Genomic DNA, 21,520 nt, shown 5'->3' with positions numbered 1-21,520 from the left:
GGGCTGTCGCCGGCCGGCACAAGCGGCACAGCCTCCTGGCAGCTGTGGGATGGCCGCTGCTGGCTCCAGGACGCTTGCTGCTCGGCCAGCTTCTCCCAAGAAGGCTCCCCTGGATCGGGCTGGGCTCCCATCCGGACTTCTGGGCTTTCCCCGGCCACGTCAAGGGTCAGGGGTGTGCCCGCGTTGTTGAAGTCCGTGAGCCCAAGGGAGCCTGGAGACCTGTCCACGGGCTCTGCACCTTCTGCAGGCTGACAGGTCTCACTGAGCCTCTGCGAGGGATGGAGGCTGCCAGAGATAGCAGAGGCTGCGGCCAGGACGCAGGGTCTCTGACAGCCTGAGGTTCCTGCAGGGGTGGCGGTTCTCCCCTGCTGTGCCATCCTCGCAGGCCTTGAAGCTCTCCCAGGGATGGAAAATCTTGCTGGGAGCAGCCTCTCGAAGGGATGGAGGCTTCGGGAGGAGGAGCTGGACGGGCCACAGCAGGGCAGGTGGCCTCGCTTCACCAGCTCCTCCAGTTCTTTCCACAACGCCTGCCACATCCCCGAGTAGAGCGGCCCACGTGTCCCATTGCGAGCCCAGAGACGCCGCATCAGCTCCTGCACCTCCTGGGCCACTGCCACGCAGGGGCCGCAGCCGCAGGGCCTGCCCGGGGGGCTCGCGGGAGCACGTGGCCGCTTGCGAGGAGTCGCCCGAGGCCTGGGGGACCTGGGAGCCACAGGGGCTCCCCGCTTCCTCCGTGGGCCTCTGGGCCAGACGCCGGGGCGCTTGCTCCTCTTTGCTGTCCGTGCCCGCCGGCTCCGTGGTTGCCGGTGGCCAAGGGCCCACCAGACAGTCACAGCGGCCAGCAGCAGGACAAGCACAGTCATCAGGACGCCGCCGTCACTCGTGGCTCCGGCACGTCCCATCGCGACTGCACTGGCGGCTGCGGGCGCTGGCCCGTCTTATATAGCGACAGCGCGGCGACGTCACAGTGCTGGGACATCACAGCCCTGCCTCACGCCAGCGCTCAGCCCCTTTGTGCCGTCACGGCCCAGCCCGCCTCCAGGATCGGCAGGACCGGCTCGTGGCTGAAGATGGACGTGGCCAGGGAAAGCCTGCTGGCAGCGAGAACGGGAGCTCAGCCTGTTGCAAGGCATCGTTCCCTGGAGCCAGTGGCGCACCAGCAAAAGCGCTGCTGCCAGCGGCCTCAAGCCCACGGCTGCCGGGACGTTTCAGCGTTCCCAGCTGGAAACACCCACTACTCGGTGCCTGAGAAGATAGATCCTCCAGACACAAAGGGAGTCAGAGTTCCTCTGTCTCTGAGGAGCTCTCCTGAGCTGGCTGTCGAGGGCAGGAAGAGTTTCTTGTTAGCAGCTCACTGGCTTCTGCTGTGCCTCTGCTCTAAATAAATCGGGCTTTGCCAAGGAGCGCTCACTGTGCTCCCACGGTGCTCTGGCTTGGACTGAGATCCGGTTTCTTTCTTCCCAACAGCTGGCACGCGTTGGCTTTGCGCGGCAATGCTGTGCACCAAACACGGGTGCTTTGGTTTCTGCTGAGCGGGGCTTGCCCTCTTCAAGGACCTTGCAGTGTCCCTTGGTACACCAGTGCAATGTTTTCCACTGGGAAAGGGGGGACGAGCGTCGAAGACAGAGGCAACGAACGCACCTTAAACACCTTTGCCGTGTCTCTGTCCTTGTTTGTGAGCTGGCCATCCACATCCTGGAAGGGGACAATGTTATTTCAATGTTATTTCTGCAACGGGTTTTTTTTGGTATTTAATAGCGCTTCTTTTATCATGCCCTGCATTTCTGGCCACCTTCATCTCCCGCTGAGCTTTCACAACACCAAATCTCTCCCTACAGTGGCTAGAAGCATCTGTGTATTCCTCTCCTGACCTGGATTCCACTGGGCACACAGCTTCCTCTTCCATCCTCTTTCCCAGAGAAGATGCCTGTCCAGGCAAGCCAGCCTTGAGCCTCGCCTGCCTGGCTTCCCTCATTTGGGCATCGCCTGCTCCTGTGCCCTTAGGAGGTGATGTTTCCAAAGCGACCAGCACTGATGGAGCCCAGTACCTTCAGGAGACCTTTTCCCCCTGGGGCCTTGCTTAGCAGTTCCCTGAGGAGCCTGAAGTCTTCTCCCCTCATGCTCCGAGCTGAGGCTTTACTGGCCTCTTGTCAGAGGTTGGAGCCTCCATTTCTTTGTGGTGGCTGTGGCCAACAAGAGGGCCGCCCATCCCTGCTTGGCCCAGGGCACGTGGGGCTCAGGCCTGGCTCTAGGGGGGCTGAGCTGGAGAGTCCTGGGGAGTGGCGGGGGAAGGGCAGGGGGGCCTCCCTAACTGGGAGGAGGCTTCCTGGGGAGGAAGAAGGCTCTGGCATGAGCCACGAGGCCTGGTGCGCATTTGCCTGCCGCTGATGGGAGGGAAAGAAAGAGGAAGAGTTCATGGGGGCCCAAGCCAAAATGACGTTCCGCCGCTTCTGGTTCTTCTCAGAGCTCTGGAGAGCAGTCGTCTCTGTCCCTCACAGCCGCCGACCCTCGCAATGCACACAGGGACCCGTGTGTCACTTCAAGAGACACACCAAGAAGCCCTCGTCACTTTGTTTGAAAGGGCAGCTGTTGTTTCACTGTTGCATTTCTTGGCTCGGTCAAGCCCCTCCTACCCGCACTACAGCCTGTGCTTGAAGACACAAAAGTACCCTCCCTCCTGGGATGGGGAAAGGCATGGGAAACTTGACAAAGGCTGAAGGGAGCACTGGGATCTCCCCTTTTCCCAAGAGGTTTCTTTAGCGGAAGTTGCTGACAAGGACCAGACTTGACATGCCGCAAAGGGTGTGGTGGTGTTTTATTTCTCGGGTCCCCAGTCCTGCGTGGGATTCTGTAAGCGGGTGCTGCAGAGGCTCCGGCAAGGCGTCAAAAACGCCTGCCCCGCACCCAAGGGTGGCGCAAGATCTCCTCCAGCTCCGGCCTGTCCGCGGGGCGCTTGGCCAAACACCAGCGGATCAGATGCTGGCACTCTGGGGAGAGAAGGCAGAAAGGGCCGGTCACTGGCAGAAGGCTCCTGCCCAGCTGCCCCCGGCGCCCGCGGGGCCCGGGCCGCGCTGCGCGTGCTCGGGGCCGCGCCGGCCTCCCGACGGACTCTGCTCGGCGCGGGAGAGCGGCGCGGCGGGACACGGCCGCCTCCCGCGGCCGCGCCTGCCACGCCGACCCCGTCGGCACGGGCCACCTCCCGCGGCCGGCCCTTGGGGGCAGGTCGACGTCGCGCGGAGCCGCGCGTGGGCCGCGCGCCGCCGTCTGCCAAAGCCCGCCCTTCTGGGGCCTGACACCAACCTGGAGAGACCTGCTGCCAGAAGGAGAGCTGCCCCAGCACGATGTCACGGTCGTCTTTGAAGGGCAGGCTCCCACAGACCATGGCGTACAGCAGCACGCCCAGGGACCAGACGGTCGCCGCGTGGCCGTGGTAGCGGCCGAGGGTGATCCACTCGGGCGGGCTGTAGGCGTGCGTTCCTAGGGGAGACAAGCGGCGCTGTCCAGGCGCGGGCCGCTGCCTTCCAGCGCCTAGCGCCAGCCTCCTGGCGGACGCAGGGGCCGCACCCGCGGCCACAGCTTCCCCCCTGAGGCCACCCTGTGTCCCCCAGCCAGCTGGCCAAAGCCAAGAAACCATTCTTTGCAAGGGCCAAGAAGGCCAGCGGAGCGGCCCAGGCCCTTGCGGGCCTGCCGAGCCGAGAGGCCGGGAGCCGGCTTTTGCCGCCCCCCTCTGTCGGCAGGGACGGCAGCTGGCTCCCGGGGCACGGCGTCTGCCCCGTGCCAAAGGGCAGCCGGCTGAAGGCCACAGCCCGCAGCCCAGGAGGGAGTGGGGCCGTGCAGTGCCTGGCACCGGGAGCAGGGCCCGGGCCGTGGGCTCACCGGCAAACCGCGTGAAGGCCCGCTCCTGGAGGAAGGTGCTGCAACCGAAGTCGATGAGCTTCAGGTCGCCGCTCTCCGGGTCCACGAGGAGGTTCTCCGGCTTGATGTCCCGGTGCAGGACGCCGCAGGCGGTGCAGTGCCGCACGGCCTCCAGCACCTGGACGAAAAGCCAGCGCGCCATCTCCTCGCACAGGAACTCCTGCTCCAGCAGGAGCTGCAGGAGATCCTGCGATGCCTCCGGACGCTCCATCACCAGCACGAAGCTGTCAGGCAGCTCGAACCAGTCGAGGAGCTGGATGATGTTGTGGCAGCCAGAGCCCACCTTCTCCATCAGCACGATCTCCATGGGCACGCGGGTGCCGTCGGGCTGGGAGGAGGAGAAAATCAGTGCCTCCGGTGGCCCGATGCTGCCCTGGGGCCGCAGTGCTGCGCCCTGCCTGGCACGCCCCAGTGCCTCCGCTGCGCAGCCTCCCTGGCGCTTGGGCTTCCTCCCGCCCAGGGGATGCTTGGGGGGTGCCCCCCGTCCGGCCCCGCGCCGCTGTTTGGCGTGCCCAGGCCCGCGATTCTGCGGCTCCCCCCTCCCCCGTCTCCCGCTCCCAATCGGCGCCCCGGGATTCTCCCTGCCCGCCGCGCCCCTCTGGCCCCGCTCACTCACCAGCTCGTCCCACTGCAGGACGCTCTCCCGGGCCACGCGTTTGATGGCCACCTGCAAGCCGTGCAGAGAGGAGGGAGGGCTGAGCTCGGGCCCTGCCCCTCCCCACCGCTGCCCCTCCTCCCACGCCCGGCCGTCGCGGCCACTCACCGGGCTCCCGTCGGAGAGGCGGATGCCCGAGAAAACGGTGCCGAAGCCACCGCTGCCCAGCTGTGGGCCCAGCTGGTACAGCTCCTGCAGCTCCTCCTTTTGCCCTGCGGTGGAGAGCGAGCCATCAGCCTTGCGCCCAGGAGCCACCCCCCCGCCAAGTGCCCGAGAGTGAAGCGGGCCGCGCTGCTCTCACCTGCTTCCTGCTGCGCGCCGGGCAGCGGCCGCCGCCCCCCGGCCGACGGGCAGGCGAGCGGCAGAACCGGGCCAGGGCAGCGCGCGCAGGCGGCCGCAGGAGCCCCGCTGCAGCGGGGCAGGGCGGCACCGTCGCTGTCCCCGGCGTCGTGGGCTGGACCCTGCTCTTGACGACGGCCGGGGCTGCAGCCCGAGGCTTCGCCCAAGGGCGTCCCAGGAGCAGCTGCAAACCAAGCAGTGCCTTCTGAAGCCGTGCCATGAGAGGCACGGGAAAGAGCCAGCAACTAGGCCGCTCTCAGGGGCCCTGGCCTGGCCTGGCCGCGGCCCTCAAGGGCCCCGGGGGAGCCTCAGACAGCTCCTCAGGAGATCTCACCTGCTATTAGAGAGCCCTTGGTGGCCCTCGAGGGCTGTCTTGGGACAGCTTCCTGGAGATGGAGGAGCCTCCTTGGTGTCTCCAGGCTCGTCTCCACCACCAGGCTCGGGCTGTCGCCGGCCGGCACAAGCGGCACAGCCTCCTGGCAGCTGTGGGATGGCCGCTGCTGGCTCCAGGACGCTTGCTGCTCGGCCAGCTTCTCCCAAGAAGGCTCCCCTGGATCGGGCTGGGCTCCCATCCGGACTTCTGGGCTTTCCCCGGCCACGTCAAGGGTCAGGGGTGTGCCCGCGTTGTTGAAGTCCGTGAGCCCAAGGGAGCCTGGAGACCTGTCCACGGGCTCTGCACCTTCTGCAGGCTGACAGGTCTCACTGAGCCTCTGCGAGGGATGGAGGCTGCCAGAGATAGCAGAGGCTGCGGCCAGGACGCAGGGTCTCTGACAGCCTGAGGTTCCTGCAGGGGTGGCGGTTCTCCCCTGCTGTGCCATCCTCGCAGGCCTTGAAGCTCTCCCAGGGATGGAAAATCTTGCTGGGAGCAGCCTCTCGAAGGGATGGAGGCTTCGGGAGGAGGAGCTGGACGGGCCACAGCAGGGCAGGTGGCCTCGCTTCACCAGCTCCTCCAGTTCTTTCCACAACGCCTGCCACATCCCCGAGTAGAGCGGCCCACGTGTCCCATTGCGAGCCCAGAGACGCCGCATCAGCTCCTGCACCTCCTGGGCCACTGCCACGCAGGGGCCGCAGCCGCAGGGCCTGCCCGGGGGGCTCGCGGGAGCACGTGGCCGCTTGCGAGGAGTCGCCCGAGGCCTGGGGGACCTGGGAGCCACAGGGGCTCCCCGCTTCCTCCGTGGGCATCTGGGCCAGACGCCGGGGCGCTTGCTCCTCTTTGCTGTCCGTGCCCGCCGGCTCCGTGGTTGCCGGTGGCCAAGGGCCCACCAGACAGCCACAGCGGCCAGCAGCAGGACAAGCACAGTCATCAGGACGCCGCCGTCACTCGTGGCTCCGGCACGTCCCATCGCGACTGCACTGGCGGCTGCGGGCGCTGGCCCGTCTTATATAGCGACAGCGCGGCGACGTCACAGTGCTGGGACATCACAGCCCTGCCTCACGCCAGCGCTCAGCCCCTTTGTGCCGTCACGGCCCAGCCCGCCTCCAGGATCGGCAGGACCGGCTCGTGGCTGAAGATGGACGTGGCCAGGGAAAGCCTGCTGGCAGCGAGAACGGGAGCTCAGCCTGTTGCAAGGCATCGTTCCCTGGAGCCAGTGGCGCACCAGCAAGAGCGCTGCTGCCAGCGGCCTCAAGCCCACGGCTGCCGGGACGTTTCAGCGTTCCCAGCTGGAAACACCCACTACTCGGTGCCTGAGAAGATAGATCCTCCAGACACAAAGGGAGTCAGAGTTCCTCTGTCTCTGAGGAGCTCTCCTGAGCTGGCTGTCGAGGGCAGGAAGAGTTTCTTGTTAGCAGCTCACTGGCTTCTGCTGTGCCTCTGCTCTAAATAAATCGGGCTTTGCCAAGGAGCGCTCACTGTGCTCCCACGGTGCTCTGGCTTGGACTGAGATCCGGTTTCTTTCTTCCCAACAGCTGGCACGCGTTGGCTTTGCGCGGCAATGCTGTGCACCAAACACGGGTGCTTTGGTTTCTGCTGAGCGGGGCTTGCCCTCTTCAAGGACCTTGCAGTGTCCCTTGGTACACCAGTGCAATGTTTTCCACTGGGAAAGGGGGGACGAGCGTCGAAGACAGAGGCAACGAACGCACCTTAAACACCTTTGCCGTGTCTCTGTCCTTGTTTGTGAGCTGGCCATCCACATCCTGGAAGGGGACAATGTTATTTCAATGTTATTTCTGCAACGGGTTTTTTTTGGTATTTAATAGCGCTTCTTTTATCATGCCCTGCATTTCTGGCCACCTTCATCTCCCGCTGAGCTTTCACAACACCAAATCTCTCCCTACAGTGGCTAGAAGCATCTGTGTATTCCTCTCCTGACCTGGATTCCACTGGGCACACAGCTTCCTCTTCCATCCTCTTTCCCAGAGAAGATGCCTGTCCAGGCAAGCCAGCCTTGAGCCTCGCCTGCCTGGCTTCCCTCATTTGGGCATCGCCTGCTCCTGTGCCCTTAGGAGGTGATGTTTCCAAAGCGACCAGCACTGATGGAGCCCAGTACCTTCAGGAGACCTTTTCCCCCTGGGGCCTTGCTTAGCAGTTCCCTGAGGAGCCTGAAGTCTTCTCCCCTCATGCTCCGAGCTGAGGCTTTACTGGCCTCTTGTCAGAGGTTGGAGCCTCCATTTCTTTGTGGTGGCTGTGGCCAACAAGAGGGCCGCCCATCCCTGCTTGGCCCAGGGCACGTGGGGCTCAGGCCTGGCTCTAGGGGGGCTGAGCTGGAGAGTCCTGGGGAGTGGCGGGGGAAGGGCAGGGGGGCCTCCCTAACTGGGAGGAGGCTTCCTGGGGAGGAAGAAGGCTCTGGCATGAGCCACGAGGCCTGGTGCGCATTTGCCTGCCGCTGATGGGAGGGAAAGAAAGAGGAAGAGTTCATGGGGGCCCAAGCCAAAATGACGTTCCGCCGCTTCTGGTTCTTCTCAGAGCTCTGGAGAGCAGTCGTCTCTGTCCCTCACAGCCGCCGACCCTCGCAATGCACACAGGGACCCGTGTGTCACTTCAAGAGACACACCAAGAAGCCCTCGTCACTTTGTTTGAAAGGGCAGCTGTTGTTTCACTGTTGCATTTCTTGGCTCGGTCAAGCCCCTCCTACCCGCACTACAGCCTGTGCTTGAAGACACAAAAGTACCCTCCCTCCTGGGATGGGGAAAGGCATGGGAAACTTGACAAAGGCTGAAGGGAGCACTGGGATTTCCCCTTTTCCCAAGAGGTTTCTTTAGCGGAAGTTGCTGACAAGGACCAGACTTGACATGCCGCAAAGGGTGTGGTGGTGTTTTATTTCTCGGGTCCCCAGTCCTGCGTGGGATTCTGTAAGCGGGTGCTGCAGAGGCTCCGGCAAGGCGTCAAAAACGCCTGCCCCGCACCCAAGGGTGGCGCAAGATCTCCTCCAGCTCCGGCCTGTCCGCGGGGCGCTTGGCCAAACACCAGCGGATCAGATGCTGGCACTCTGGGGAGAGAAGGCAGAAAGGGCCGGTCACTGGCAGAAGGCTCCTGCCCAGCTGCCCCCGGCGCCCGCGGGGCCCGGGCCGCGCTGCGCGTGCTCGGGGCCGCGCCGGCCTCCCGACGGACTCTGCTCGGCGCGGGAGAGCGGCGCGGCGGGACACGGCCGCCTCCCGCGGCCGCGCCTGCCACGCCGACCCCGTCGGCACGGGCCACCTCCCGCGGCCGGCCCTTGGGGGCAGGTCGACGTCGCGCGGAGCCGCGCGTGGGCCGCGCGCCGCCGTCTGCCAAAGCCCGCCCTTCTGGGGCCTGACACCAACCTGGAGAGACCTGCTGCCAGAAGGAGAGCTGCCCCAGCACGATGTCACGGTCGTCTTTGAAGGGCAGGCTCCCACAGACCATGGCGTACAGCAGCACGCCCAGGGACCAGACGGTCGCCGCGTGGCCGTGGTAGCGGCCGAGGGTGATCCACTCGGGCGGGCTGTAGGCGTGCGTTCCTAGGGGAGACAAGCGGCGCTGTCCAGGCGCGGGCCGCTGCCTTCCAGCGCCTAGCGCCAGCCTCCTGGCGGACGCAGGGGCCGCACCCGCGGCCACAGCTTCCCCCCTGAGGCCACCCTGTGTCCCCCAGCCAGCTGGCCAAAGCCAAGAAACCATTCTTTGCAAGGGCCAAGAAGGCCAGCGGAGCGGCCCAGGCCCTTGCGGGCCTGCCGAGCCGAGAGGCCGGGAGCCGGCTTTTGCCGCCCCCCTCTGTCGGCAGGGACGGCAGCTGGCTCCCGGGGCACGGCGTCTGCCCCGTGCCAAAGGGCAGCCGGCTGAAGGCCACAGCCCGCAGCCCAGGAGGGAGTGGGGCCGTGCAGTGCCTGGCACCGGGAGCAGGGCCCGGGCCGTGGGCTCACCGGCAAACCGCGTGAAGGCCCGCTCCTGGAGGAAGGTGCTGCAACCGAAGTCGATGAGCTTCAGGTCGCCGCTCTCCGGGTCCACGAGGAGGTTCTCCGGCTTGATGTCCCGGTGCAGGACGCCGCAGGCGGTGCAGTGCCGCACGGCCTCCAGCACCTGGACGAAAAGCCAGCGCGCCATCTCCTCGCACAGGAACTCCTGCTCCAGCAGGAGCTGCAGGAGATCCTGCGATGCCTCCGGACGCTCCATCACCAGCACGAAGCTGTCAGGCAGCTCGAACCAGTCGAGGAGCTGGATGATGTTGTGGCAGCCAGAGCCCACCTTCTCCATCAGCACGATCTCCATGGGCACGCGGGTGCCGTCGGGCTGGGAGGAGGAGAAAATCAGTGCCTCCGGTGGCCCGATGCTGCCCTGGGGCCGCAGTGCTGCGCCCTGCCTGGCACGCCCCAGTGCCTCCGCTGCGCAGCCTCCCTGGCGCTTGGGCTTCCTCCCGCCCAGGGGATGCTTGGGGGGTGCCCCCCGTCCGGCCCCGCGCCGCTGTTTGGCGTGCCCAGGCCCGCGATTCTGCGGCTCCCCCCTCCCCCGTCTCCCGCTCCCAATCGGCGCCCCGGGATTCTCCCTGCCCGCCGCGCCCCTCTGGCCCCGCTCACTCACCAGCTCGTCCCACTGCAGGACGCTCTCCCGGGCCACGCGTTTGATGGCCACCTGCAAGCCGTGCAGAGAGGAGGGAGGGCTGAGCTCGGGCCCTGCCCCTCCCCACCGCTGCCCCTCCTCCCACGCCCGGCCGTCGCGGCCACTCACCGGGCTCCCGTCGGAGAGGCGGATGCCCGAGAAAACGGTGCCGAAGCCACCGCTGCCCAGCTGTGGGCCCAGCTGGTACAGCTCCTGCAGCTCCTCCTTTTGCCCTGCGGTGGAGAGCGAGCCATCAGCCTTGCGCCCAGGAGCCACCCCCCCGCCAAGTGCCCGAGAGTGAAGCGGGCCGCGCTGCTCTCACCTGCTTCCTGCTGCGCGCCGGGCAGCGGCCGCCGCCCCCCGGCCGACGGGCAGGCGAGCGGCAGAACCGGGCCAGGGCAGCGCGCGCAGGCGGCCGCAGGAGCCCCGCTGCAGCGGGGCAGGGCGGCACCGTCGCTGTCCCCGGCGTCGTGGGCTGGACCCTGCTCTTGACGACGGCCGGGGCTGCAGCCCGAGGCTTCGCCCAAGGGCGTCCCAGGAGCAGCTGCAAACCAAGCAGTGCCTTCTGAAGCCGTGCCATGAGAGGCACGGGAAAGAGCCAGCAACTAGGCCGCTCTCAGGGGCCCTGGCCTGGCCTGGCCGCGGCCCTCAAGGGCCCCGGGGGAGCCTCAGACAGCTCCTCAGGAGATCTCACCTGCTATTAGAGAGCCCTTGGTGGCCCTCGAGGGCTGTCTTGGGACAGCTTCCTGGAGATGGAGGAGCCTCCTTGGTGTCTCCAGGCTCGTCTCCACCACCAGGCTCGGGCTGTCGCCGGCCGGCACAAGCGGCACAGCCTCCTGGCAGCTGTGGGATGGCCGCTGCTGGCTCCAGGACGCTTGCTGCTCGGCCAGCTTCTCCCAAGAAGGCTCCCCTGGATCGGGCTGGGCTCCCATCCGGACTTCTGGGCTTTCCCCGGCCACGTCAAGGGTCAGGGGTGTGCCCGCGTTGTTGAAGTCCGTGAGCCCAAGGGAGCCTGGAGACCTGTCCACGGGCTCTGCACCTTCTGCAGGCTGACAGGTCTCACTGAGCCTCTGCGAGGGATGGAGGCTGCCAGAGATAGCAGAGGCTGCGGCCAGGACGCAGGGTCTCTGACAGCCTGAGGTTCCTGCAGGGGTGGCGGTTCTCCCCTGCTGTGCCATCCTCGCAGGCCTTGAAGCTCTCCCAGGGATGGAAAATCTTGCTGGGAGCAGCCTCTCGAAGGGATGGAGGCTTCGGGAGGAGGAGCTGGACGGGCCACAGCAGGGCAGGTGGCCTCGCTTCACCAGCTCCTCCAGTTCTTTCCACAACGCCTGCCACATCCCCGAGTAGAGCGGCCCACGTGTCCCATTGCGAGCCCAGAGACGCCGCATCAGCTCCTGCACCTCCTGGGCCACTGCCACGCAGGGGCCGCAGCCGCAGGGCCTGCCCGGGGGGCTCGCGGGAGCACGTGGCCGCTTGCGAGGAGTCGCCCGAGGCCTGGGGGACCTGGGAGCCACAGGGGCTCCCCGCTTCCTCCGTGGGCCTCTGGGCCAGACGCCGGGGCGCTTGCTCCTCTTTGCTGTCCGTGCCCGCCGGCTCCGTGGTTGCCGGTGGCCAAGGGCCCACCAGACAGCCACAGCGGCCAGCAGCAGGACAAGCACAGTCATCAGGACGCCGCCGTCACTCGTGGCTCCGGCACGTCCCATCGCGACTGCACTGGCGGCTGCGGGCGCTGGCCCGTCTTATATAGCGACAGCGCGGCGACGTCACAGTGCTGGGACATCACAGCCCTGCCTCACGCCAGCGCTCAGCCCCTTTGTGCCGTCACGGCCCAGCCCGCCTCCAGGATCGGCAGGACCGGCTCGTGGCTGAAGATGGACGTGGCCAGGGAAAGCCTGCTGGCAGCGAGAACGGGAGCTCAGCCTGTTGCAAGGCATCGTTCCCTGGAGCCAGTGGCGCACCAGCAAGAGCGCTGCTGCCAGCGGCCTCAAGCCCACGGCTGCCGGGACGTTTCAGCGTTCCCAGCTGGAAACACCCACTACTCGGTGCCTGAGAAGATAGATCCTCCAGACACAAAGGGAGTCAGAGTTCCTCTGTCTCTGAGGAGCTCTCCTGAGCTGGCTGTCGAGGGCAGGAAGAGTTTCTTGTTAGCAGCTCACTGGCTTCTGCTGTGCCTCTGCTCTAAATAAATCGGGCTTTGCCAAGGAGCGCTCACTGTGCTCCCACGGTGCTCTGGCTTGGACTGAGATCCGGTTTCTTTCTTCCCAACAGCTGGCACGCGTTGGCTTTGCGCGGCAATGCTGTGCACCAAACACGGGTGCTTTGGTTTCTGCTGAGCGGGGCTTGCCCTCTTCAAGGACCTTGCAGTGTCCCTTGGTACACCAGTGCAATGTTTTCCACTGGGAAAGGGGGGACGAGCGTCGAAGACAGAGGCAACGAACGCACCTTAAACACCTTTGCCGTGTCTCTGTCCTTGTTTGTGAGCTGGCCATCCACATCCTGGAAGGGGACAATGTTATTTCAATGTTATTTCTGCAACAGGTTTTTTTTGGTATTTAATAGCGCTTCTTTTATCATGCCCTGCATTTCTGGCCACCTTCATCTCCCGCTGAGCTTTCACAACACCAAATCTCTCCCTACAGTGGCTAGAAGCATCTGTGTATTCCTCTCCTGACCTGGATTCCACTGGGCACACAGCTTCCTCTTCCATCCTCTTTCCCAGAGAAGATGCCTGTCCAGGCAAGCCAGCCTTGAGCCTCGCCTGCCTGGCTTCCCTCATTTGGGCATCGCCTGCTCCTGTGCCCTTAGGAGGTGATGTTTCCAAAGCGACCAGCACTGATGGAGCCCAGTACCTTCAGGAGACCTTTTCCCCCTGGGGCCTTGCTTAGCAGTTCCCTGAGGAGCCTGAAGTCTTCTCCCCTCATGCTCCGAGCTGAGGCTTTACTGGCCTCTTGTCAGAGGTTGGAGCCTCCATTTCTTTGTGGTGGCTGTGGCCAACAAGAGGGCCGCCCATCCCTGCTTGGCCCAGGGCACGTGGGGCTCAGGCCTGGCTCTAGGGGGGCTGAGCTGGAGAGTCCTGGGGAGTGGCGGGGGAAGGGCAGGGGGGCCTCCCTAACTGGGAGGAGGCTTCCTGGGGAGGAAGAAGGCTCTGGCATGAGCCACGAGGCCTGGTGCGCATTTGCCTGCCGCTGATGGGAGGGAAAGAAAGAGGAAGAGTTCATGGGGGCCCAAGCCAAAATGACGTTCCGCCGCTTCTGGTTCTTCTCAGAGCTCTGGAGAGCAGTCGTCTCTGTCCCTCACAGCCGCCGACCCTCGCAATGCACACAGGGACCCGTGTGTCACTTCAAGAGACACACCAAGAAGCCCTCGTCACTTTGTTTGAAAGGGCAGCTGTTGTTTCACTGTTGCATTTCTTGGCTCGGTCAAGCCCCTCCTACCCGCACTACAGCCTGTGCTTGAAGACACAAAAGTACCCTCCCTCCTGGGATGGGGAAAGGCATGGGAAACTTGACAAAGGCTGAAGGGAGCACTGGGATTTCCCCTTTTCCCAAGAGGTTTCTTTAGCGGAAGTTGCTGACAAGGACCAGACTTGACATGCCGCAAAGGGTGTGGTGGTGTTTTATTTCTCGGGTCCCCAGTCCTGCGTGGGATTCTGTAAGCGGGTGCTGCAGAGGCTCCGGCAAGGCGTCAAAAACGCCTGCCCCGCACCCAAGGGTGGCGCAAGATCTCCTCCAGCTCCGGCCTGTCCGCGGGGCGCTTGGCCAAACACCAGCGGATCAGATGCTGGCACTCTGGGGAGAGAAGGCAGAAAGGGCCGGTCACTGGCAGAAGGCTCCTGCCCAGCTGCCCCCGGCGCCCGCGGGGCCCGGGCCGCGCTGCGCGTGCTCGGGGCCGCGCCGGCCTCCCGACGGACTCTGCTCGGCGCGGGAGAGCGGCGCGGCGGGACACGGCCGCCTCCCGCGGCCGCGCCTGCCACGCCGACCCCGTCGGCACGGGCCACCTCCCGCGGCCGGCCCTTGGGGGCAGGTCGACGTCGCGCGGAGCCGCGCGTGGGCCGCGCGCCGCCGTCTGCCAAAGCCCGCCCTTCTGGGGCCTGACACCAACCTGGAGAGACCTGCTGCCAGAAGGAGAGCTGCCCCAGCACGATGTCACGGTCGTCTTTGAAGGGCAGGCTCCCACAGACCATGGCGTACAGCAGCACGCCCAGGGACCAGACGGTCGCCGCGTGGCCGTGGTAGCGGCCGAGGGTGATCCACTCGGGCGGGCTGTAGGCGTGCGTTCCTAGGGGAGACAAGCGGCGCTGTCCAGGCGCGGGCCGCTGCCTTCCAGCGCCTAGCGCCAGCCTCCTGGCGGACGCAGGGGCCGCACCCGCGGCCACAGCTTCCCCCCTGAGGCCACCCTGTGTCCCCCAGCCAGCTGGCCAAAGCCAAGAAACCATTCTTTGCAAGGGCCAAGAAGGCCAGCGGAGCGGCCCAGGCCCTTGCGGGCCTGCCGAGCCGAGAGGCCGGGAGCCGGCTTTTGCCGCCCCCCTCTGTCGGCAGGGACGGCAGCTGGCTCCCGGGGCACGGCGTCTGCCCCGTGCCAAAGGGCAGCCGGCTGAAGGCCACAGCCCGCAGCCCAGGAGGGAGTGGGGCCGTGCAGTGCCTGGCACCGGGAGCAGGGCCCGGGCCGTGGGCTCACCGGCAAACCGCGTGAAGGCCCGCTCCTGGAGGAAGGTGCTGCAACCGAAGTCGATGAGCTTCAGGTCGCCGCTCTCCGGGTCCACGAGGAGGTTCTCCGGCTTGATGTCCCGGTGCAGGACGCCGCAGGCGGTGCAGTGCCGCACGGCCTCCAGCACCTGGACGAAAAGCCAGCGCGCCATCTCCTCGCACAGGAACTCCTGCTCCAGCAGGAGCTGCAGGAGATCCTGCGATGCCTCCGGACGCTCCATCACCAGCACGAAGCTGTCAGGCAGCTCGAACCAGTCGAGGAGCTGGATGATGTTGTGGCAGCCAGAGCCCACCTTCTCCATCAGCACGATCTCCATGGGCACGCGGGTGCCGTCGGGCTGGGAGGAGGAGAAAATCAGTGCCTCTGGTGGCCCGATGCTGCCCTGGGGCCGCAGTGCTGCGCCCTGCCTGGCACGCCCCAGTGCCTCCGCTGCGCAGCCTCCCTGGCGCTTGGGCTTCCTCCCGCCCAGGGGATGCTTGGGGGGTGCCCCCCGTCCGGCCCCGCGCCGCTGTTTGGCGTGCCCAGGCCCGCGATTCTGCGGCTCCCCCCTCCCCCGTCTCCCGCTCCCAATCGGCGCCCCGGGATTCTCCCTGCCCGCCGCGCCCCTCTGGCCCCGCTCACTCACCAGCTCGTCCCACTGCAGGACGCTCTCCCGGGCCACGCGTTTGATGGCCACCTGCAAGCCGTGCAGAGAGGAGGGAGGGCTGAGCTCGGGCCCTGCCCCTCCCCACCGCTGCCCCTCCTCCCACGCCCGGCCGTCGCGGCCACTCACCGGGCTCCCGTCGGAGAGGCGGATGCCCGAGAAAACGGTGCCGAAGCCACCGCTGCCCAGCTGTGGGCCCAGCTGGTACAGCTCCTGCAGCTCCTCCTTTTGCCCTGCGGTGGAGAGCGAGCCATCAGCCTTGCGCCCAGGAGCCACCCCCCCGCCAAGTGCCCGAGAGTGAAGCGGGCCGCGCTGCTCTCACCTGCTTCCTGCTGCGCGCCGGGCAGCGGCCGCCGCCCCCCGGCCGACGGGCAGGCGAGCGGCAGAACCGGGCCAGGGCAGCGCGCGCAGGCGGCCGCAGGAGCCCCGCTGCAGCGGGGCAGGGCGGCACCGTCGCTGTCCCCGGCGTCGTGGGCTGGACCCTGCTCTTGACGACGGCCGGGGCTGCAGCCCGAGGCTTCGCCCAAGGGCGTCCCAGGAGCAGCTGCAAACCAAGCAGTGCCTTCTGAAGCCGTGCCATGAGAGGCACGGGAAAGAGCCAGCAACTAGGCCGCTCTCAGGGGCCCTGGCCTGGCCTGGCCGCGGCCCTCAAGGGCCCCGGGGGAGCCTCAGACAGCTCCTCAGGAGATCTCACCTGCTATTAGAGAGCCCTTGGTGGCCCTCGAGGGCTGTCTTGGGACAGCTTCCTGGAGATGGAGGAGCCTCCTTGGTGTCTCCAGGCTCGTCTCCACCACCAGGCTCGGGCTGTCGCCGGCCGGCACAAGCGGCACAGCCTCCTGGCAGCTGTGGGATGGCCGCTGCTGGCTCCAGGACGCTTGCTGCTCGGCCAGCTTCTCCCAAGAAGGCTCCCCTGGATCGGGCTGGGCTCCCATCCGGACTTCTGGGCTTTCCCCGGCCACGTCAAGGGTCAGGGGTGTGCCCGCGTTGTTGAAGTCCGTGAGCCCAAGGGAGCCTGGAGACCTGTCCACGGGCTCTGCACCTTCTGCAGGCTGACAGGTCTCACTGAGCCTCTGCGAGGGATGGAGGCTGCCAGAGATAGCAGAGGCTGCGGCCAGGACGCAGGGTCTCTGACAGCCTGAGGTTCCTGCAGGGGTGGCGGTTCTCCCCTGCTGTGCCATCCTCGCAGGCCTTGAAGCTCTCCCAGGGATGGAAAATCTTGCTGGGAGCAGCCTCTCGAAGGGATGGAGGCTTCGGGAGGAGGAGCTGGACGGGCCACAGCAGGGCAGGTGGCCTCGCTTCACCAGCTCCTCCAGTTCTTTCCACAACGCCTGCCACATCCCCGAGTAGAGCGGCCCACGTGTCCCATTGCGAGCCCAGAGACGCCGCATCAGCTCCTGCACCTCCTGGGCCACTGCCACGCAGGGGCCGCAGCCGCAGGGCCTGCCCGGGGGGCTCGCGGGAGCACGTGGCCGCTTGCGAGGAGTCGCCCGAGGCCTGGGGGACCTGGGAGCCACAGGGGCTCCCCGCTTCCTCCGTGGGCCTCTGGGCCAGACGCCGGGGCGCTTGCTCCTCTTTGCTGTCCGTGCCCGCCGGCTCCGTGGTTGCCGGTGGCCAAGGGCCCACCAGACAGTCACAGCGGCCAGCAGCAGGACAAGCACAGTCATCAGGACGCCGCCGTCACTCGTGGCTCCGGCACGTCCCATCGCGACTGCACTGGCGGCTGCGGGCGCTGGCCCGTCTTATATAGCGACAGCGCGGCGACGTCACAGTGCTGGGACATCACAGCCCTGCCTCACGCCAGCGCTCAGCCCCTTTGTGCCGTCACGGCCCAGCCCGCCTCCAGGATCGGCAGGACCGGCTCGTGGCTGAAGATGGACGTGGCCAGGGAAAGCCTGCTGGCAGCGAGAACGGGAGCTCAGCCTGTTGCAAGGCATCGTTCCCTGGAGCCAGTGGCGCACCAGCAAGAGCGCTGCTGCCAGCGGCCTCAAGCCCACGGCTGCCGGGACGTTTCAGCGTTCCCAGCTGGAAACACCCACTACTCGGTGCCTGAGAAGATAGATCCTCCAGACACAAAGGGAGTCAGAGTTCCTCTGTCTCTGAGGAGCTCTCCTGAGCTGGCTGTCGAGGGCAGGAAGAGTTTCTTGTTAGCAGCTCACTGGCTTCTGCTGTGCCTCTGCTCTAAATAAATCGGGCTTTGCCAAGGAGCGCTCACTGTGCTCCCACGGTGCTCTGGCTTGGACTGAGATCCGGTTTCTTTCTTCCCAACAGCTGGCACGCGTTGGCTTTGCGCGGCAATGCTGTGCACCAAACACGGGTGCTTTGGTTTCTGCTGAGCGGGGCTTGCCCTCTTCAAGGACCTTGCAGTGTCCCTTGGTACACCAGTGCAATGTTTTCCACTGGGAAAGGGGGGACGAGCGTCGAAGACAGAGGCAACGAACGCACCTTAAACACCTTTGCCGTGTCTCTGTCCTTGTTTGTGAGCTGGCCATCCACATCCTGGAAGGGGACAATGTTATTTCAATGTTATTTCTGCAACAGGTTTTTTTTGGTATTTAATAGCGCTTCTTTTATCATGCCCTGCATTTCTGGCCACCTTCATCTCCCGCTGAGCTTTCACAACACCAAATCTCTCCCTACAGTGGCTAGAAGCATCTGTGTATTCCTCTCCTGACCTGGATTCCACTGGGCACACAGCTTCCTCTTCCATCCTCTTTCCCAGAGAAGATGCCTGTCCAGGCAAGCCAGCCTTGAGCCTCGCCTGCCTGGCTTCCCTCATTTGGGCATCGCCTGCTCCTGTGCCCTTAGGAGGTGATGTTTCCAAAGCGACCAGCACTGATGGAGCCCAGTACCTTCAGGAGACCTTTTCCCCCTGGGGCCTTGCTTAGCAGTTCCCTGAGGAGCCTGAAGTCTTCTCCCCTCATGCTCCGAGCTGAGGCTTTACTGGCCTCTTGTCAGAGGTTGGAGCCTCCATTTCTTTGTGGTGGCTGTGGCCAACAAGAGGGCCGCCCATCCCTGCTTGGCCCAGGGCACGTGGGGCTCAGGCCTGGCTCTAGGGGGGCTGAGCTGGAGAGTCCTGGGGAGTGGCGGGGGAAGGGCAGGGGGGCCTCCCTAACTGGGAGGAGGCTTCCTGGGGAGGAAGAAGGCTCTGGCATGAGCCACGAGGCCTGGTGCGCATTTGCCTGCCGCTGATGGGAGGGAAAGAAAGAGGAAGAGTTCATGGGGGCCCAAGCCAAAATGACGTTCCGCCGCTTCTGGTTCTTCTCAGAGCTCTGGAGAGCAGTCGTCTCTGTCCCTCACAGCCGCCGACCCTCGCAATGCACACAGGGACCCGTGTGTCACTTCAAGAGACACACCAAGAAGCCCTCGTCACTTTGTTTGAAAGGGCAGCTGTTGTTTCACTGTTGCATTTCTTGGCTCGGTCAAGCCCCTCCTACCCGCACTACAGCCTGTGCTTGAAGACACAAAAGTACCCTCCCTCCTGGGATGGGGAAAGGCATGGGAAACTTGACAAAGGCTGAAGGGAGCACTGGGATTTCCCCTTTTCCCAAGAGGTTTCTTTAGCGGAAGTTGCTGACAAGGACCAGACTTGACATGCCGCAAAGGGTGTGGTGGTGTTTTATTTCTCGGGTCCCCAGTCCTGCGTGGGATTCTGTAAGCGGGTGCTGCAGAGGCTCCGGCAAGGCGTCAAAAACGCCTGCCCCGCACCCAAGGGTGGCGCAAGATCTCCTCCAGCTCCGGCCTGTCCGCGGGGCGCTTGGCCAAACACCAGCGGATCAGATGCTGGCACTCTGGGGAGAGAAGGCAGAAAGGGCCGGTCACTGGCAGAAGGCTCCTGCCCAGCTGCCCCCGGCGCCCGCGGGGCCCGGGCCGCGCTGCGCGTGCTCGGGGCCGCGCCGGCCTCCCGACGGACTCTGCTCGGCGCGGGAGAGCGGCGCGGCGGGACACGGCCGCCTCCCGCGGCCGCGCCTGCCACGCCGACCCCGTCGGCACGGGCCACCTCCCGCGGCCGGCCCTTGGGGGCAGGTCGACGTCGCGCGGAGCCGCGCGTGGGCCGCGCGCCGCCGTCTGCCAAAGCCCGCCCTTCTGGGGCCTGACACCAACCTGGAGAGACCTGCTGCCAGAAGGAGAGCTGCCCCAGCACGATGTCACGGTCGTCTTTGAAGGGCAGGCTCCCACAGACCATGGCGTACAGCAGCACGCCCAGGGACCAGACGGTCGCCGCGTGGCCGTGGTAGCGGCCGAGGGTGATCCACTCGGGCGGGCTGTAGGCGTGCGTTCCTAGGGGAGACAAGCGGCGCTGTCCAGGCGCGGGCCGCTGCCTTCCAGCGCCTAGCGCCAGCCTCCTGGCGGACGCAGGGGCCGCACCCGCGGCCACAGCTTCCCCCCTGAGGCCACCCTGTGTCCCCCAGCCAGATGGCCAAAGCCAAGAAACCATTCTTTGCAAGGGCCAAGAAGGCCAGCGGAGCGGCCCAGGCCCTTGCGGGCCTGCCGAGCCGAGAGGCCGGGAGCCGGCTTTTGCCGCCCCCCTCTGTCGGCAGGGACGGCAGCTGGCTCCCGGGGCACGGCGTCTGCCCCGTGCCAAAGGGCAGCCGGCTGAAGGCCACAGCCCGCAGCCCAGGAGGGAGTGGGGCCGTGCAGTGCCTGGCACCGGGAGCAGGGCCCGGGCCGTGGGCTCACCGGCAAACCGCGTGAAGGCCCGCTCCTGGAGGAAGGTGCTGCAACCGAAGTCGATGAGCTTCAGGTCGCCGCTCTCCGGGTCCACGAGGAGGTTCTCCGGCTTGATGTCCCGGTGCAGGACGCCGCAGGCGGTGCAGTGCCGCACGGCCTCCAGCACCTGGACGAAAAGCCAGCGCGCCATCTCCTCGCACAGGAACTCCTGCTCCAGCAGGAGCTGCAGGAGATCCTGCGATGCCTCCGGACGCTCCATCACCAGCACGAAGCTGTCAGGCAGCTCGAACCAGTCGAGGAGCTGGATGATGTTGTGGCAGCCAGAGCCCACCTTCTCCATCAGCACGATCTCCATGGGCACGCGGGTGCCGTCGGGCTGGGAGGAGGAGAAAATCAGTGCCTCCGGTGGCCCGATGCTGCCCTGGGGCCGCAGTGCTGCGCCCTGCCTGGCACGCCCCAGTGCCTCCGCTGCGCAGCCTCCCTGGCGCTTGGGCTTCCTCCCGCCCAGGGGATGCTTGGGGGGTGCCCCCCGTCCGGCCCCGCGCCGCTGTTTGGCGCGCCCAGGCCCGCGATTCTGCGGCTCCCCCCTCCCCCGTCTCCCGCTCCCAATCGGCGCCCCGGGATTCTCCCTGCCCGCCGCGCCCCTCTGGCCCCGCTCACTCACCAGCTCGTCCCACTGCAGGACGCTCTCCCGGGCCACGCGTTTGATGGCCACCTGCAAGCCGTGCAGAGAGGAGGGAGGGCTGAGCTCGGGCCCTGCCCCTCCCCACCGCTGCCCCTCCTCCCACGCCCGGCCGTCGCGGCCACTCACCGGGCTCCCGTCGGAGAGGCGGATGCCCGAGAAAACGGTGCCGAAGCCACCGCTGCCCAGCTGTGGGCCCAGCTGGTACAGCTCCTGCAGCTCCTCCTTTTGCCCTGCGGTGGAGAGCGAGCCATCAGCCTTGCGCCCAGGAGCCACCCCCCCGCCAAGTGCCCGAGAGTGAAGCGGGCCGCGCTGCTCTCACCTGCTTCCTGCTGCGCGCCGGGCAGCGGCCGCCGCCCCCCGGCCGACGGGCAGGCGAGCGGCAGAACCGGGCCAGGGCAGCGCGCGCAGGCGGCCGCAGGAGCCCCGCTGCAGCGGGGCAGGGCGGCACCGTCGCTGTCCCCGGCGTCGTGGGCTGGACCCTGCTCTTGACGACGGCCGGGGCTGCAGCCCGAGGCTTCGCCCAAGGGCGTCCCAGGAGCAGCTGCAAACCAAGCAGTGCCTTCTGAAGCCGTGCCATGAGAGGCACGGGAAAGAGCCAGCAACTAGGCCGCTCTCAGGGGCCCTGGCCTGGCCTGGCCGCGGCCCTCAAGGGCCCCGGGGGAGCCTCAGACAGCTCCTCAGGAGATCTCACCTGCTATTAGAGAGCCCTTGGTGGCCCTCGAGGGCTGTCTTGGGACAGCTTCCTGGAGATGGAGGAGCCTCCTTGGTGTCTCCAGGCTCGTCTCCACCACCAGGCTCGGGCTGTCGCCGGCCGGCACAAGCGGCACAGCCTCCTGGCAGCTGTGGGATGGCCGCTGCTGGCTCCAGGACGCTTGCTGCTCGGCCAGCTTCTCCCAAGAAGGCTCCCCTGGATCGGGC

At 66.2% G+C, this 21,520-nt stretch overlaps 4 protein-coding genes across 4 annotated transcripts; all 4 read right to left on the bottom strand.

Moving 5' to 3' along the window:
• Positions 1 to 2,883: 2,883 nt before the first annotated feature.
• LOC311155446 (serine/threonine-protein kinase pim-1-like) lies at positions 2,884 to 4,741 on the bottom strand (the record flags this gene model as incomplete). Its single annotated transcript, XM_084208645.1, has 5 exons — positions 4,679 to 4,741; positions 4,532 to 4,582; positions 3,877 to 4,243; positions 3,301 to 3,477; positions 2,884 to 2,987 (listed from the first exon to the last, which is right to left on the bottom strand). Exons 3-5 carry the CDS (start codon positions 4,220 to 4,222, stop codon positions 2,884 to 2,886), a joined length of 627 nt encoding a protein of 208 aa, XP_084064771.1. The 5' UTR covers positions 4,223 to 4,243; positions 4,532 to 4,582; positions 4,679 to 4,741.
• Positions 4,742 to 8,233: 3,492 nt separating this feature from the next.
• On the bottom strand, positions 8,234 to 10,091 carry LOC311155113 (serine/threonine-protein kinase pim-1-like; the record flags this gene model as incomplete). Its single annotated transcript, XM_084208030.1, has 5 exons — positions 10,029 to 10,091; positions 9,882 to 9,932; positions 9,227 to 9,593; positions 8,651 to 8,827; positions 8,234 to 8,337 (listed from the first exon to the last, which is right to left on the bottom strand). Exons 3-5 carry the CDS (start codon positions 9,570 to 9,572, stop codon positions 8,234 to 8,236), a joined length of 627 nt encoding a protein of 208 aa, XP_084064156.1. The 5' UTR covers positions 9,573 to 9,593; positions 9,882 to 9,932; positions 10,029 to 10,091.
• Positions 10,092 to 13,583: 3,492 nt separating this feature from the next.
• Positions 13,584 to 15,441, bottom strand: LOC311154655 (serine/threonine-protein kinase pim-1-like; the record flags this gene model as incomplete). The annotated part of the gene is made up of 5 exons (XM_084207323.1): positions 15,379 to 15,441; positions 15,232 to 15,282; positions 14,577 to 14,943; positions 14,001 to 14,177; positions 13,584 to 13,687 (listed from the first exon to the last, which is right to left on the bottom strand). The coding sequence occupies exons 3-5, from the start codon at positions 14,920 to 14,922 to the stop codon at positions 13,584 to 13,586; spliced, it is 627 nt and encodes a 208-aa protein (XP_084063449.1). The 5' UTR covers positions 14,923 to 14,943; positions 15,232 to 15,282; positions 15,379 to 15,441.
• A 3,492-nt stretch (positions 15,442 to 18,933) lies between these two features.
• LOC311154812 (serine/threonine-protein kinase pim-1-like) lies at positions 18,934 to 20,791 on the bottom strand (the record flags this gene model as incomplete). Its single annotated transcript, XM_084207583.1, has 5 exons — positions 20,729 to 20,791; positions 20,582 to 20,632; positions 19,927 to 20,293; positions 19,351 to 19,527; positions 18,934 to 19,037 (listed from the first exon to the last, which is right to left on the bottom strand). The coding sequence occupies exons 3-5, from the start codon at positions 20,270 to 20,272 to the stop codon at positions 18,934 to 18,936; spliced, it is 627 nt and encodes a 208-aa protein (XP_084063709.1). The 5' UTR covers positions 20,273 to 20,293; positions 20,582 to 20,632; positions 20,729 to 20,791.
• Between the last annotated feature and the right edge of the window lie 729 nt (positions 20,792 to 21,520).

This window comes from Fringilla coelebs (genome assembly GCF_963513975.1).
Source record: "Fringilla coelebs genome assembly, chromosome: 6".
In the NCBI taxonomy this organism is placed as follows: domain Eukaryota; kingdom Metazoa; phylum Chordata; class Aves; order Passeriformes; family Fringillidae; genus Fringilla; species Fringilla coelebs.
This window is presented reverse-complemented; position numbering and strand designations above follow the sequence as displayed.